This window comes from Erithacus rubecula (genome assembly GCF_903797595.1).
Source record: "Erithacus rubecula genome assembly, chromosome: 5".
In the NCBI taxonomy this organism is placed as follows: domain Eukaryota; kingdom Metazoa; phylum Chordata; class Aves; order Passeriformes; family Muscicapidae; genus Erithacus; species Erithacus rubecula.
In genome coordinates, this window is record NC_136687.1 from 25401023 (window position 1) to 25417340 (window position 16318).

At 43.4% G+C, this 16318-nt stretch overlaps 2 protein-coding genes across 2 annotated transcripts in view; one reads left to right on the plus strand and one right to left on the minus strand.

Annotated features, from left to right (window-relative positions):
- Positions 1 to 11914: 11914 nt before the first annotated feature.
- Positions 11915 to 16318, plus strand: part of KIT (KIT proto-oncogene, receptor tyrosine kinase) — a 59264-nt gene continuing 54860 nt past the window's right edge. The window contains exon 1 of the mRNA XM_079306162.1: positions 11915 to 12068. Coding sequence (XP_079162288.1) covers positions 11999 to 12068 — 70 coding nt within the window. The 5' untranslated portion in view covers positions 11915 to 11998. The remainder of the gene's footprint in view (positions 12069 to 16318) is intronic.
- KDR (kinase insert domain receptor) overlaps positions 12138 to 16318 on the minus strand; it is a 145604-nt gene continuing 141423 nt past the window's right edge. Inside the window, 1 exon segment of the mRNA XM_079306120.1 lies at positions 12138 to 12148. The gene's annotated coding sequence lies outside the window, so the exon portion shown is untranslated.

The window sequence follows — 16318 nt, forward strand, 5'->3', positions numbered from 1 at the left end:
CTGGAGCATGGTCTATTTACAAACTTAATATTCCATAAGGAAAAAATACTTGTTGCATATTTTCTGCATACTGTTTCCATGTGTAAAACTGAATGTCACTTCTGTGCTAGTTCTCTTAGTTCATACTCCTGATCACAGCATTAGCTGTGATTTTAGCTGAAATAATGATGTCAAGGGGGAGTCAATATAACACAGCTCTCAGAAACACAGTTGTGCTTGCAAATGCTGCCGGGACAGCAAAATTGTTTTTGCTATTGCTGCTTCTGTTCAGAAAACTGGAATGAGCTCTAGTGGGAAATCACTTTATTTTGGTCCAAGCAGTGATTCTTCATGAGGGTTTGCCAGGATTTCTTTAGAAATAAAAGCCTTCTTCTAGAGTAGACAAAGACTTTGCAGTTGATTTTTTTTCTTTTTTGGCAGAGATGTCTTACAATTCCACGTTGTATTTGCATGTCTTGACTCTAATGCCATTCCAGTTAAAAGTAAAAAACATTTCTTGTTGCCTGGTTTGATTTAGCGTAGAAATTAGATACAGTTTGTTTAAAAAAGAACTTTTAATTGTAGCTCAAAATAGAGTGAAATGGCATAAAAACTGATGTCACGGTCCAAAAATACCATTCTATTTTGAACTTCTAAGTGATGTCTGGTCTTATAAATGTTCAGATAATCATAAAAGTAAAAGAGAATCAGAAGAAAACTGAAAGTGCTCTTTTATAGATCAGGCAAAATCTATGATTTGTATAACAAAAAGATGCCCTCTAAAGATATGCTTGCTGTCAAAACTGAGATACTGTTGCATGCTTGTCTAAAAAGGAGTTAGCAAACATTTTCCTTTTTATCCAGCTGCAGTCAATCAAATAGGGCAAGCAGGCTAGGAATGAATATGAACTAAAACTGTTTGTGGGAAGTGTAACATGTAAGTTGAGCATTTTCAGAAACATTATACATGATAATGTACTCAGGTCTACCTGCAACTTGTGCACAAATAGTTTGTTTCTATGGTCCTTTCAACACAGATAGACTTCTGCCACTGCTGTTTAGTGTAGTGACATCAGTGATGTAGCATTTTTGTCACAAACTGGGGGTATCAGCTTTCTGGTAGCACCCCTTGCAAAGGGGATCATGTGGACAAGGCAAAAGTGGCCCAAATCCTCTGCTCCCAGCCTGTCAGTGAGCTGATACAGGTGAGAGAGCTTTGGGCCTGAGCTGGAATGCACTCAAGAGCTAGCGCCAGGAGGAAATCCCTTTTTGAAATGTAATAGTGCAGAGCTTCCTGAGTTCAGACCCTTGCTGCCACTGCAGGAGAGGTAATCCCACATTATCTCTGACTGCTTGGGCAGCCATCTCCATCCCCTCACCTTCTCTTGCCCCAAAGTGCATTCTGCTTGATGATGCTCCACAGCAGCACAGTAGGTTCAGGGCAGATAAACTCAGAAGGGCAATTCCTTGTCTGTTCTTTAGTTGTCTGTGAAAAAGGAGCTGCAATTTATCACAAACATTTTCTGCAGAAGGAAATCAAATCTATATGAAACCACAGCCTAGCTAAAGGAATTGGAAACAGAGGCAGTGGCCAGGATTTGCCAGAGCCAGGAAACAACAAAGACCTAGAATACAACTGCTGGGGCTGCAGTTCACAATGCTCCTCATTGACAGTGATGCAAATTTAATCAACCCTGCACTCTACCTCCCTTTTTGTATTACAGTAATACTTCAGCTCAGCCAGTTCCCTGCCTAGATCCACAATGTGGCCCCACAGAGCTCTGCCTAGCACAATGGAGGGGACATAGCCAAGTAAGTCACAGAGCAGGTAGCAGAAGCTTACTGACACCCAGCTACACCCTGTCTCAGTGAGTTACAAACACTCCATGAGAACTGTGACAGTGTGCACCAGTGGAGGAATTTACTACAAATAAGAGTTTTTAGGCTTGCTGCCTCCATCAGGACATTCTATTCAATCCACACCCCTGTTAATGGAAGGACAACTGTTCAGGCAAGTACTTTGGAAAACACAGTGGGATGTTTCAGTGGGAGAGGGCACCTGCATCCCATAGTCTCTGTGCTATGTTGGTTTTGATGCACAGCAAGCAGAGCAGCTTCAGAGAGGAGCATGTATCACCCAGTTGAGCAGGCCCTCTGGAAATGCCATGAGGCATAATGGAAATTAATGTAGCACACTGGAGATGCTCAAAAACTGTTCTGGGAGGCCAATACCTAGCTCTACACTGCCCTCAGTAACCACAGAGCACAAAGGTCAGTACACTTTATAGCTGGACACAGCGTGGCACAGAGAAACTTCCCCAAATTTCTCCAGTGGGGCAGGGCAAGTGGGGTCCAAAATCCCACTGTCATGTGGCAGTTGCAGGTTCCTTTTTTTCCCACTGAGCAAGGAGATTTGCAGACCTCTTTGAGGCTGTGTTGGTCACAGCTGAAAACAGCAAAGGGATATGAAACATAGCTGGTAGTGATAAAGATGTGGACAGTTCTGGGCTTGCAACTGAATCTCCATGCCCAAATATTTGGTTAGTTTTGTTTTGGATTTATTTATAGGGAAAATTCATTGATGGTATTTGTCCACCTTATTGGTTTTTGTACGTTTAAAGGAAATGCCTGTTAACCTTTGAGACTAAACAGCATATACAACTTTCACATAACTTCAGCCACCCAAAAAGTGAGATATCTGTTTAAACCAGTTGTCTGCATTCCCTTTGAGAAAGGAAAATGACATTTCCAGAGGACAATTCACCACATCTGTAAGAGGTTGGGTGACTGTCACTCCAGAGGTGCTTCCATTTCTGCACTAGATATGGACAGCTACTAGCTGTCTAGCTTAGACACAGATGAATCTTACCCTCAACTGGCTCATTTCAATACAGATCCTCATTAAGTAACTAAGAGAAGCAACACTCAATGAGCTTTCAATCAATAACATTTTATCCACTATAGCTGACCAGAGAGCAATATGACATGAATACAAAATGAATGTGATGTCAAATTGATTTTTGTCTTTTTTCTTTTATATACTTTCTATATTCTTTACACATATTTGTAACTCTGTAGCCTATCATAGTATTCATAGCTAGCATTTTTCCTGTTCTATTAGACAGAAAGACAGGATCAATTCCCCAGTGGCTCCAAGCTGGGGGTCCAAGGTTAGATTCTCAGAGAAGCCAAGGTTGAAACTATCTCTCTGAGACACATTTCCATAAACAAAGATTAGCTTCAATCTAAAAGAGGGGGAATTCAAAGAGGGATGAACTAGGGGGAATTATCTCACCACTTAGGTCTTTAATTGGGGATTTTTTGTCAGATATGCATTAATGTATATGCATTAATGCTACAGGTGAATCTTTGGCATTTTCCACCTGGTGAATTGTGCACCTGAGGATGCTTATAAAGGTAACTCCTTCTAATCACCAAATTGTGCCTGGCACATGATTTTAGGACCAGAAAAAAGGCATCAAAAGGATAGGTGATTTGCTGATGCAGGACCCTGTTCTTGCTTTGAACAAATGCTGCAGTTTTCTCTTGTATCAGTGACTGATAGTATAATTTTGGTTAGTTAGCCAAACTAACCCGAGGACTGTGATGTGTTGCTAGTTCTGGATAAACCCAGAACCCTGTTTGTTTGCAGGATTTCTGAAGTGACTGGAAAGGAACTTGACATGTTCATATTCTTCCATGCTTTTAAGGGTCAAAATGACACATTCTTTTGGTCATTTGGTTATGTCAGAGAAACTGAGAAATCATCTGTTAAAGAAGATGAAAGAAAACTTCTAAACATTGTTTACATTTTGTGAGTGTTTCTGCTTATCAGCTGAACAGTGGCTGTGCAGTGAGGATTATTAACACGGTATCAAAGTTCTGTAGATAAAAATGCCCCAAGACTTAACCACAGGTTCAGACTCTGACTCAGATTCAGCTAACAGCACCTCCTAAATCTGCCTTTGAAAGGAGCTACCCTACCGTGTTATTTTGATTTCTTGTCACTGTCATAAATCCAGTGCATGTTGTCATAGACTATTGAGTGGACATTTGGCACAGCCACATCCTAATTGCTACTCCAAACTACATCCTAATTTCATCTCCAAAGCCCCAAACCAAATGATCCACTTCTTACACAGGAACTTGAGCAAAATCTGGGAGGGAATTGCTGCCTGCTCTCTGAGGTGTAGCAAGAAAAGCAAGCTGTTCCTGGGCTGACATCTGTGTTAACAATGGGCCATATGCAGGCTGTACAGAGAGAGCTGGTAATATACCCGAGATTATGCATTTCACAGATTGTCACTATTACTGACATCTTGTATAACATTTAATATAAGGATAAATAGGGGCAGCAGCCACTCGGACTGGGCACAAAACCACCAGCCAGCCAACCAGAGGCAAGAAAACAGCTGCAAGATAACCAAAATAACCACTCCCAGGAGGAGCTGACTGCTGCCTTCCATTGTTTCACCCAGCCTGGCTACTTAGGTGTGCACCTACAATGGGGAAATCAACTGCAAGCACCTTCACACCTGGCTTCAGGTAGAGGCATTATGGCATCTACTTTGGTATTATGGCTCCTGTAGAAAAAAGTGTTTGCTTTTATGAGTGTTTGCTTTAGCACCAAGCCAGTGTAATTTCCTTCTCACTGCTTGTTCTCACTGCTTTTCCTCCCTCAGTTTGGCAGTAGACCTGCTCACAAAGCCACACAGTAAACCAGATCACAAACTAGATTAGAGTGAAAAGTAGCCTTTTCTGTGGTTCCTCAAAACGTCTGCGACTGCAAATAAAAGTGCTAGCAAGTTAAAGTGCCTCAAAAGGGGACAGTAATAGGGCAAGAAGGTCAGGAACTTCCTAAGCCTATTTCATGGCCAATGTCTCACAAGCCAATGTAAAAAACACAGGCCTGAATGATACAGGAGCAGCTTGGGATGGACACAGCCAGAGAAACCACACTACCAGCTGTGAAAACCAGTCCCAGTGGATGCACCTCCCCTCAGCAAGAAAGGCCCAGAGGGTTAATGGGCTCACAGGATGCAAAACTGACATTTACATTTGTATTATTTCCAGCAAGGAGCAGATGGCAAAGGGATGCTCTGTAATTTCCATCTGAACCCTAAAGAATCCACAGTCTCCATTTCATTTGGGCACTTTTGGGTCCTAAATCAGTGCTGTGTGCTGCCAGGTGACAACAGCTCCCTCCTCAAAGGCAGCTGCCTTTCAGCAGGGGATGGCTGTACAGGCAGTTAATTAGGAACCCTGACTTGTCTGTGAGATTTGTAACAGGCAAAGGCAAAAAGAGGCTTTTCCACAGCAGGTACAAGAAGCTGGTGAGCTCTGAAAATGAGACTTGGTACAGATACTGGAGGTCACCTCCTACCAGCTGAGTGTGGGAACCTGTACACAACTGGTAGCCTGGCATGGTGTCCTCAACTGGGATCAGGGGTTTTCCAGCAGTGCTCTCAAATTCAGAAGCAGAAACAACACACGAGGCAACCAATTTAAAATACCATGACAAAAACAGATATGGTCTTTAAAACTTGTTTTTTTATACTAATGCAGTTGTTTATATTGCATATCAGATAAATTTGTAGGGAAAAATGTTTAGAAACATCTAGATAGATTGCACACCTAAGTAATCATCATTTTTGTATCAATTTCCTAAAAGAACAGAGATAAAATAGGAAAAGGATCACAGAACATATATCCTGAAACTGATTTGTCTGAATTTGAGTGTACTGAATTCATATGATCCTAGTAAATACCCTTAAACTCAGAAGAGGAGGAGAAAAAATCGTGAGTAGCCATCTCATTTAATAGAATATCCAAATTCACAAGTCTTCTAAATCTAAATTATGTACAATACCTGTCTCACAGGGACAAGTGCCATTTTTAATGCTGAGCATCTTCACTAATGTTTTTTTTTTTCCTTCTGGTTATCCAGACAAACTAAGTCACTGAAATGCAAATATAACAAGGTGCAATTCCTTGGTGCAGATCTTTCCAGGTGCTGGGCAGCAACTATTCATTATGGAGGAAAGTGTCTGCAAAAGCTCACTTTGCTATGCAATGGACTGGTGACTGAAATTTCCATCTCAATGCACCATCCCATTTTGAAAACTCTTAAAAGGACTACAGGACTACCTTCTACAGGTTAAAAAAGAGAGGACTAGATGATAAATGTGATGGGCATGACCTTCTTAATGAGAGGGCATTTTTGATGACCCTTAATTCTTCCAGTGTTGTGTATGTCTACCAACACTGTGGGCATGGGGTTTTTAAGATATATTGCATTCACAAACACACAGAGTTGAAAAAAAAGTACCTCAAAGCCTCTGTCACTACAAGATAGCAGTAGGAAAATGGAATAAGACTGATAGAAAAATAATCTCTTAGAGACTTTTGGTTACCAGGAACTGTGAAGCCAGATACTAATGAAAACCTAAATACAGACATACCTGCTTGTGTGATCCCCTAAGACACCCAGCACTACCTCGGTAAGGATCACTTACTCTAGAGAGAGAGGCAACAACATATACAGCATTTTAATTTAACAGAGATTACTCAAAGATATTGCAGGGGCAGAAGTAGAGACAAAGTTAGCTCTGTGGACACTTCATCCATCTGTAGCAAGTTGTAAGGCAAGCTTTCCCAATGATGGGAGTTGCCCTCTCAAACTAATACGTGTCTTCTCTCTAATTAGTTCAGTTGCCCGTGGTCATCCTGGGAGCAGAAACTGAGACAAGCCTTGTGGAGAGGCAGCTAAGAAGACCAGGCTTTTGTGTCTTTCTATGGGAAATAGTAAATGGGTCACATGTGCAGTCTGTTTACTATTCCAAGAACTGTCTTCTCTCAAATAAATACCAGCTGCTTTTAAGGCAAAACACTGATATCCTTGTTCCAGACAAGGTGGCAGCATTGTGACAAATCTCCCTTGCTTTGTACAAGGAGAAAGGCAGAGCAGGCACTGCAGATGGGACAAGGATAGAGCAGGAGGTTCATATGATGCTCTTCTGACAAAGGCTGAAGGCTCCACAACAGACATGTGAGAGCAGCACAAACAGAGGGAGACAAACAGGCTGCTTGCCCATAAAGTACAACCCAAGTTAGTAGCAAACTTTAAAGCAGAATATGGGGGAGCAGACACAATTCATCAAACTACAGAAAGCTATAAACAAAATGGTACCAAAAGAGCTTTGAAGGTACCTTGCAAAGCTAAAATGGAACCAAGCAATTCATGATACATCTAAAGAATGCTAAATTAAAAGAGATTAAAGAAAGATACTTTGAGAGGCAAGGTGACAAGACATGATGAAAAAATCCAAGTTTTTTTAGTTCATCTACTCAAGGGACACAGGCAAGAGAAACACCCTCTTCTCCACATCATGCCTTTGACATATGTTATCTCAAGGCAACTCCTTTTCTTTTGTTTTAGTTTTCTTCTTATTTGAACCCCAGATTTATAAGCAAAATAGTGCAATTTAGCAAATATGTTAAAGGGGTCAACTGGATCTCATGTGGTTTTAATCACCTCAGAGAAAAACGCCTGACAAGCCCCTCTCTAGCCATTTATTTAGATTGCAGATATGGCAAAGCACTGCATGAGAACACAGAAGGACTCTTTATAAACAGCAAAGTTAGCTCTTGTCACAAGATTCAGAGCCTGGATATGGTTTCAGCAACTGAGGCATTAGTATCCTGTGGGGAGCAGGCAGACAGGGCAAGGACAAGGCTCTCTGGGTCTGCAGCCCAAAGCTGCTGTATATGTGAAGGCCAGGGAAGAATGGATAGGGCAGCAAGCTGGGAAAGGAGAATGCATTTGAGAAAGCCACATTAGATGTTTCTCCAAAATTATTTTTATATGCTCAGCTCAGGGAAAAAATCCCAACAATACCCCAGCAACAAAATTAAGTAAGATAAAACAACACTTGAACAACCCTAGGTTGCTGCATGGAGTCAATTCTCAACAGTGGCCTGTGCAAATAAAGCTGCAAGCGATAAAGGCATGAACTACACTTGGCAGTTCATAAAGACAAATCTCTTTTCTTAGCAAGATTGCAGGCTATAAACTAACAAAAATGCTATCAAGAAGATTAGAGCCTTTATTTTCCACTTAAGCTTAGACTGATAAAACAGTTTTTACAATAGTGTGCTATGCATGTGATAATACAAGATGTCTTCAAAACCAAGCTTCAATGACGACTGTATCTAGGCTCTTGACATTCAGTGCTGGAAAAATCTTTAATTAACTAGGATGGCAATGCTGGTTTAAGATCACAGGCACAATGGGATTATTGAGTATTTTTCTCAATTGGATTAAAAGGGAATAAGACACCTCTCACTTTAGTAATACTGAATGGATTCAGTTTGAAGATTCATATTCCAGGGGGAATGAGATAAAGGTGTCCACTTTATCTGAATTTATTTTAGTGTCATGCCTCTAAAAATAGCAGATGCATCAGTTAAACTGCATGAAGACATAATAACTCTGCCATCTACAGATGAAGTCTTAAGACACATGCCTATCAAATGCTATCAGTTTTCTCCACTTACCCACCCTAACAGGTCAGCATGAAAAGCAGAAGACTAGAGACTAATAAAAAAAATGCAATGAGATATCCCAAAATCTCAAGGTTTCTAGAAAACGGGTCTAGCTGGATTATACCTTCCTGTACCAACAGTTTAGACCAGCAGACTTCACACTCCTTTCTCCCCACCCTTTTTCCTTTTTTTTTTTTTTTTTTTTTTTTTAAATTAATAAAAGAAGAGTCTGAGAAAATTTACAGCTACAGTTTTGTCGATTAGGATCAAGATACAGCAGAGTGTTGAGTATACATTTTTGCACAGTGGTCATATGACATTTCTAACAGCCACTCTTCAGAAATGCTGTTTTATATGAATGTAAAAGGCAGAAATTTAACTACTTTTTACTTTTAAAAAGCTTAACAAACAAACTGCTTGTGATTAGACAGCTTTTACAGCAACATTGGTAAATCAATATGTGTTTCAAACTCTCATAATTTCTCAAAGGCTTCAGGAATCACAGAGGAGTTAATTCTGGAGCTGTCTGGCTTGCTGGGGCTGCCAGTTTATATGAAAAAGCCATGCTCCAGCCTAAAGTCTGCCAATCTGCAACTTAGAAAAGGAAAAGTACAACCTTATAGAAGAAGTTGTTATCGTGGGTTATCAGGAAGGATTCTAGCCAGCATTGATTGGCTGTATCAGAAAAGTATTTTCCTCTCTTCTCAACAGATACATTTTGTCACAGATAAAATAGATTCTAAGATTATTTATGCTGTAAAAAAGGTTTTCATAGCTCTGACAAATAAATTGTTTGAAACCGTCAAACTCACTAATTTCCAAATGCATTTCCATTCAGAGACAAAAAAGACAAGTCCTTCATTAGAGCACCAGTTTTTTGATGACATTAGCTTAATCTTACCAATATTATTGATCCATTCAATGTTTACTTCAGCAAGCAGTTCTATGCATGTCTAAAAGCAATATTTTCAAAGGAGCTTGTCCACTAATTTTAAATCACTTTCAGGCTTTTGAGCTGAAATGACTTTTTCAAATATAATTTCACGTATTTTTCCAAGCTTAACATTCTTATCTCCAAATCTGTATCGTATTCAAAGTCTGTAGATCTCTCGTCTCTCTCTTCATTCCACACTCCCCCAAATGTCAACCTACTGCAAGTTGTCTCCAGCAGATGATGAGGAGAGATGGCATTACCTGTCCTAAAATACTGCCACAGCACTGCGGCGACAACTGAAGAGAGGAACACGTGAGGCTGGCTGCAAACCCAAACAAGAACCTTTCTGGTTTATGCTCACACATCTTAGACAAAGGTAGGTGAAAGACCTAAGAGAGACCTTCACTGCTTAAGAAACTTCCTTTTGCTTCTATAATGCAAACAGGATATAGACAAGAGAACTTAAAGCAATACACTGGAAAGGGCAACTTGTTTATCATTATAATTATTAAAAATAAATGAAGGGGAAAGGTTAAAAGCAATTCACCTTTGTTTCCCACTTACTGTTGCTATTTATAGTCAGTCAAAGCACGTGGAGAATACCATTGCCACTTTGATTTTGAGACCTAACATTGAGCTAATGCTGGTGAAAGTGAGGCATATGATGCAGAGCCACGCGGAGCTGGGCTGCATGTGATCAGGGATGTGCAGGACCTAAAGGCAGGCCACTAACTGAAAGAGCACTAATCAAGGAGAACAGGGAAAAACCTGCCACAATAACAACATCACATGCTCCTTGATAATGCTTTAGTGAAAACTTCTTAGAGTATACTTTGCCCTGCCTTTCCATCTTTAAGAAATTAAATGCTCCAAGTGTATACATAAAAAAAATTCCAGCTCACTTTTTTTCTCCTACAGAAAAAAAAAAAATCCAGAGACATCTGAATAATGGGACACTAATAAATTAAGTATTTCAGTTATTTTTTTTCCTTCCAAGGATTAATTTGATGACACTAGCACATAGTAAGAAATATGATTTTAAAATGTTATTTGATTTTGAAATTGTTGGTGTGCTAACAAAAAAGTGTTCCATTTTGCAGCAGAGGAAGGATTCACCTATCAAAAGATACTGGCTGTCAGAGATGAAAGAGTAAAGAAATGGAGAGAGCCATTTTAAACATATAAGACAAGACTTTCATCTCATGCTGGACCATGTGGGACAGCGCTATTAACCTTGGGGAAAAAATCTGACAGGAGTGAAAAAGAAAGGAAAATGCAGGAAAAAAAGGGAATATTTTACCTTCAGTAATTTTTCTGATCTCTACTGACACATTTCAAGAAGTCTACATTTATGCTTTTCTAGGGATGAAGGTTTTGCCGTATGTCCTCTACATCTTTCTGTACATCCAGAAGTGTTGTTATGGGTGTGCTCACAGTCTGTGTGTCCTTTGCTCATCTGCCTGCTCAGGTGCTGCCTGTGGATACCTAGGGCGGAGAGCAGGGCTGGTGAGTGCATGCATGATTCCTTTGCCTGGGTCACCTGTGTATTTTCAGCAGTGTGTAACACTGACTGCCCAAGCAGTGTTAACGCTAGACATTTGTGTGCTTTGTGTTATTTCTGCCAGCAGAGCAGCCCCACTCCAGTTCTGCAGACACAGAAGTGAGTGCTCCCAGATCCTCATCAGTGGTCTCATCGGTGCTTAAAAAACTCCCTCTGTGGGATTCCACAACCCCTTCTTTCAATGTATTTGTAGTTTAAATCCTCCTTGCTCTTGCAGTTGCCTTCCTTACATTTATGCGATTTTTTCCCCTTTGAGAACTAAATGGACAACTTTTTATCTTGCTCTTGAGGGTCATGAAAAACAATCGCTCACACTCTCTTTCTTAAGGACCCTTTCCATGTTTAAGCTCCCTGTCGGTTTTCTCTTTTCCATACAAAACCAACCACTTCTTTCAAGTCTTCGCTTTGTGCCACAGCACACACTTCTAAGTCTCACTCGAGGTGCTCTGCCCCTTAATAGGTGGTGGCCCACAGCGGGCTCAGTCGATCTCAGCAGGGCGAGCCAGGGCGGAGGCGATACCCTCGGCGCCCTCCAGAATCTGCTGTGACATCTCCAGGAGCGATCAGCGAGGATTTCAAAGCTAGGCAAATGTCTTTGTAGCTGCCCTTTAAGGGATGCTCTGTCCGATTCCAGCTCCCGTGCCCAGCCCTGCCGCTCCCTCCCCACCTTTCTCCGCTCCGCGTTGCGCTCTGGCTCACGCAGCCCCGATCCCTGGGGTGCCCGTGAGGAGGGCGAGCTCTCCCCCCCCTACGGCACATTCAGCCACGGATCTCGGTGTTTTTTCTGTTTAGCGGCTTTAGGAACCCGGCGGAGGCCCCGCGGGGCGCTGCCCTCCCGGGGGGCGGGGGAGCTGCTCACCTGCGCCCATCCCCGCGGCGGGGCGGGGGCGCGGGGCGGGGCCGGCTCTACTCCGCTCCCTCCCGCGGGGCTCGGGCATCTCCGCGCCGGGCGCTGCTCAGCGAGCGGCAGCTGCGCCGGGATGGAGGGCGCCATCCCCGCCCGGGACCTGGCGCACACCGCGCTCCTGCTGCTGAGCCTCTTCCCCGCAGGTGGGAGCCGCGGGCGGGCGCGGAGCCCCGCGGGGCCGGGGTGGGCGCGGGCGGCGGCGGGGAAAACTTCGGCGCTGGCGGCTCTTTGCACGGGGGTCGGGCGGCATCGCCCGCGCTGTGCCCGGCATCGCCCCGCGCTGCCCTTGCGGGACGCCCCGCCGGGGAAATAAAGTCCTTTGTTTGCCGTGCACGGCTCTCCGAGGCTGGGAGAGGGGCCGGCAGGGAATCCCGCCACCCGCTTCCACCTCCCCGGCTGGGCTGTTTTGACAATAAACTGTCCGGGGATCGGTACAAAATGTCCCCGCGGTTCAGTGCTCGTTGAACAATGGGCAGGAGCGAGCGGCCGGCGGCAGGTGTGCAGCGCTGTGCAGCGGGGAGCAGGGGGGCTCGGGGGGCTCGGTGCCCCCGCCGGGCCGGTGCTCCGGGTGCGGGGCTCGCCGCGGGACAGGGCAGCAGCGCTGGTCTGCCCCGCACCTTCGCGGTGAAGAGGAGGGCGGTGGGTACCTTTCAGGCCTTCGGGGGGTCAGCTGTGCTGAAACTTTGGTGTGTTGTAGGTTTCCTTCCACTCCTTTCTAAAAAGGGGGTTTACTTGCTAGACCTGGCAGCCCTGGAGCGCGTGGAGGTCTAATGGTTTTAAATACCGCATCTGGCTGCGGAGCTGGGCAACTTCACCCATGGCTTTCAGAGCCACCGTGCATCTCCTTGCGTGGTGTGTGCTTAGGAGGCGTTTGGCGGTGTCCAGGGGAAGATGCTGGAAGGAGGTCGCTGCTAACCTGGGCAGGAATTTTGCCCTGGGCACTGAAGTCTGAAAGGAGATAACGTGAAAGGTTCTTTGGCTGCTTATCTAAGGAGCCGAGGATCCAGGGAAGCGATGCACAGCGATAGGTGTTTACCGTCTGCTGCCACCTCCAGAGAGGAGCCTGGCAGAGCACCCTGAGCGACACAGACCGGGAGGGCTCTACCAGCATCTGCCCATGGGAGCAAACGCCCCTAAAAACACCAGGAACCAACAATAGCGACAATTTACACTTCTTCGTTGTAAAACGCTTCACTTTAGGATGCGTTTATGGTTTTGTTTAGGGAACTTCTTGTATTTGATGCCTTTGTTAGTTGGTAATCTGAGTAAGTGTGTTTCCAGCAATTTGTGCTTTCCTATTTAGAAGTACTCATAAGGCTGCAAAATGCTGTGGCCACAAGACTGGGAAAGTATCCTACCAATGAGTTGTTCCTAGAAAGAAATTTTTAAAATGTTGACATGACTAATAGCTGCCAACTTTCTTTACTTCGCATATTTCTTGCCTGCACTTTTAGGCTATCCTTCATCATATAGTTAGTTATAGTTGTCCTTAAGGAAAGCTTGGGACTCAGGTCACACTGGCAGCATGTCCTGGAAGACGGAGGTGCAGTTTCCAGAGGACTGGAGAAGCAAGGAGGCAGCCTTTCTCATGATCCTTCTTCTCCGTCTAGGCTTTTATACTTACTTGTGGGAGACTTCAGGGGCACATCAGACAAAAATTTGTGTAAACAAAAACCACACCATGTTGTAAGAAATAACTTGCTGCTGCAAAAGACAGCTGTCCTTGGGTATGCATGTGCATCATCTGTGTATGACACAGATGTAGGAGTATTCTGGGCTAGTTTTGTGCTGCTGGGGGAGGTATCAGTGTGATGGTTTGAGTCCTGGCAGCGGCACAGGAACATCCCAAGGACAGAGCTGACGTGCTGCTCTGGATTGCTCCGGAGCAAGTTTTGCACTGAGCTACTTTTGGTTTTGCCTCTATGTAGACACTTGGCTGGGATGATCTCCCACAGTCCCTGTTGAGACCTATCCTGTTTATCAGTATACAGATTTATAATACGTATCTTTTTTTGGCTGTTGTCAAGAGCGTCTTCCTTTGGTTGCATCCAGGGAAGGAGGATGTAGAAAACAGCTTAATGTAGCTTCTCAAAGGGTAAACCATTCATCTTTTCTGTCTGTAGTCCCGTCCTACTACTTGTTTTTCTTGCAAACTAACGTGCTTCCATACTTCCTCCCATTTGGGACTTGCCTTGTCCTCAATTTGTAGCAATATTCTGGAACAACCTTTTCTCTCTGCTGCTCCTCTCTTCCCTCAAGGCTTGCTTTGTCCCCTATCAGCCAGTACTCTGCCAGAGTCTCTTGCATTTCCATCCTGTGGTCATGGAATACTGGACATGGTTCCTTTCAGCATCCATCCATCAATGCAAACTCTTTTTTTCCTCCGAATCAGCTGCAGAGTAATGGGAGACTATCCCTGTGCCTAGAGGGAAGAATGTCTGTTTTCATGATGCTCCCCTGCTACCTGTCAGCCATGAGGGAGGAAGCTTGAAGGAGGAAGATTGAATTTGATGAGGATTCTGATTGCTGTCATTCAGTCACTGCCTTGACCCCCCTCGAGCCATCTGAGTATCCTGCCCTCCCTACTCCCATTTCCATCTCTGCTCTCTCCTTCTCCTTTTCCTCCCTCCCCTGTGGCAGTGCAGAGTCTCCTGTGCAGAAATGTGCCCTAAGGCCACTGCCAGAAGCAGAATGGAAATGTCAAAGATTGCTCAATATTCAGCTCTTTTTCCTCGCACTGCCACTGGGAACCCTCTCCCTGCAAGTGCGTAAATGATTTTTGTTCGGGCTTTGTAATAAAGAATGTGACAAATTTGGCAAGAAGTGAGACTCCCATTTACATCCTGTTTAAATGCCATTCATAGAGACTGAAGGCATTTCCATGTGCTTATTTTGCCAGAGAGAGCCTCTTGTCAACAGATGACTGCAGCTGTAGTGCTGTTGGGTTGTATTGGCTCTTCTGTGGGTTTTCCATCTCTCTTCAGCTCTCCCAGTGATTGTCCAAACAGTAATGCTTCTTTGCAGGTGCCTGAATTAAGCAAAGGATCCTGAGTCACCTCCAGAAGGGACATGCTGCACCAGGATGCACCAGGTGGAATTGGAAGGGATATGTCTTTAGCACATGTAAACATGTGCTGGGACAGGTCTTGGGAGACACATCTGAGTCATATTCCAGTCAGTAGGAGGTTCTCCTAGTGAAGCTTGTCCTTTTCACTCTCTAGTCTCTTCTGAGAGACTGATGATATCTCTATAGTATTTGGATTTCTGTCTGAACTACAATTTGTTGTTACTGCAAGCTATTGGAACGATTTTTAAGGCATATGTGGAGCTGCAAAACTAAATACCAAATAATAGGCATTTGTAGTTTGAAGGAAAACTGCTTTCTTGTCTGAACAGTAAACAGACTGATGGAATCTGAAGGTAAGGAGCAACAAATTCTGGATAAAACAAGAGCCACACAGCATCAAAGAGTTTCAACAACATATATGTTTATCTACAATACACAATGACTGATATAATCTCATATCAGTCTTGTAGAAGAGAGGCAGTAATTGCTCAAGGTTAAGCCACTTTTCAGCTTTTTTTTCTGTCCACCAAGATGAATGCCATTGCAGAGATCAAGTGTTGCACATTGTCTTGCTCTATGGATGTGACACATAATTTTACAGATGTTGTTTTCTTTTTCATCTAGTACAAACATCTTCCAGGATTTTGACTCATTTCCTTAAGTCTCTTTCAGCTGTTCAGAGAATGGCTGGAGGAAATGAGGTCTGATATCCTAATGCATTGCATTTACTGTAAGTACCCTCTCACTTTAAGTACAAAAATTTACCTTTTTAAAATTTTTGAATGCCTTTCTGATGGTTCCCGTGCACAAGAAACAATTTGCAGATGTTTCTGTCCCTTAGAAGCTCAGCTTCCCTAGTTGGGGCTTCTCAGCTGTAACAGAGTTCCTTGTAACTTTAGGCAGGAGAGAGGAGCTGATGCTGCTGCGTCAAAGGCAAGTGTGTTACACCTTTTGGTCATTTATTTGTGAAAATCTGAAGAGAATGCACACAGAAATTAGGATACCTTAACATAAAATCAATTTTAAAATTACTAATATTCTTCTATATTACCATGTTCTATAGTACTGTGTTTGGCTTTTTCAGTGATTTTTAGGAAACCAGAAGTTTTGTTTTTTTCCCCAGTAAGACCCTGTTTGACAATGAATCCTGCAAACACTCATAAATGAACGTAATTTTACGCATGTGAGCAGTCTCCTTGGCTGGCTGCCAGGCCTGATGACAACTGAAGTGCGTTGTTTGTCCACTGGCCAAGATTGCTGCCGTTAGTGATAAAAGCATAAGGAGAGTGTAAACATCTGTGTTTGAGGGGAGAATGTGACTCCTAT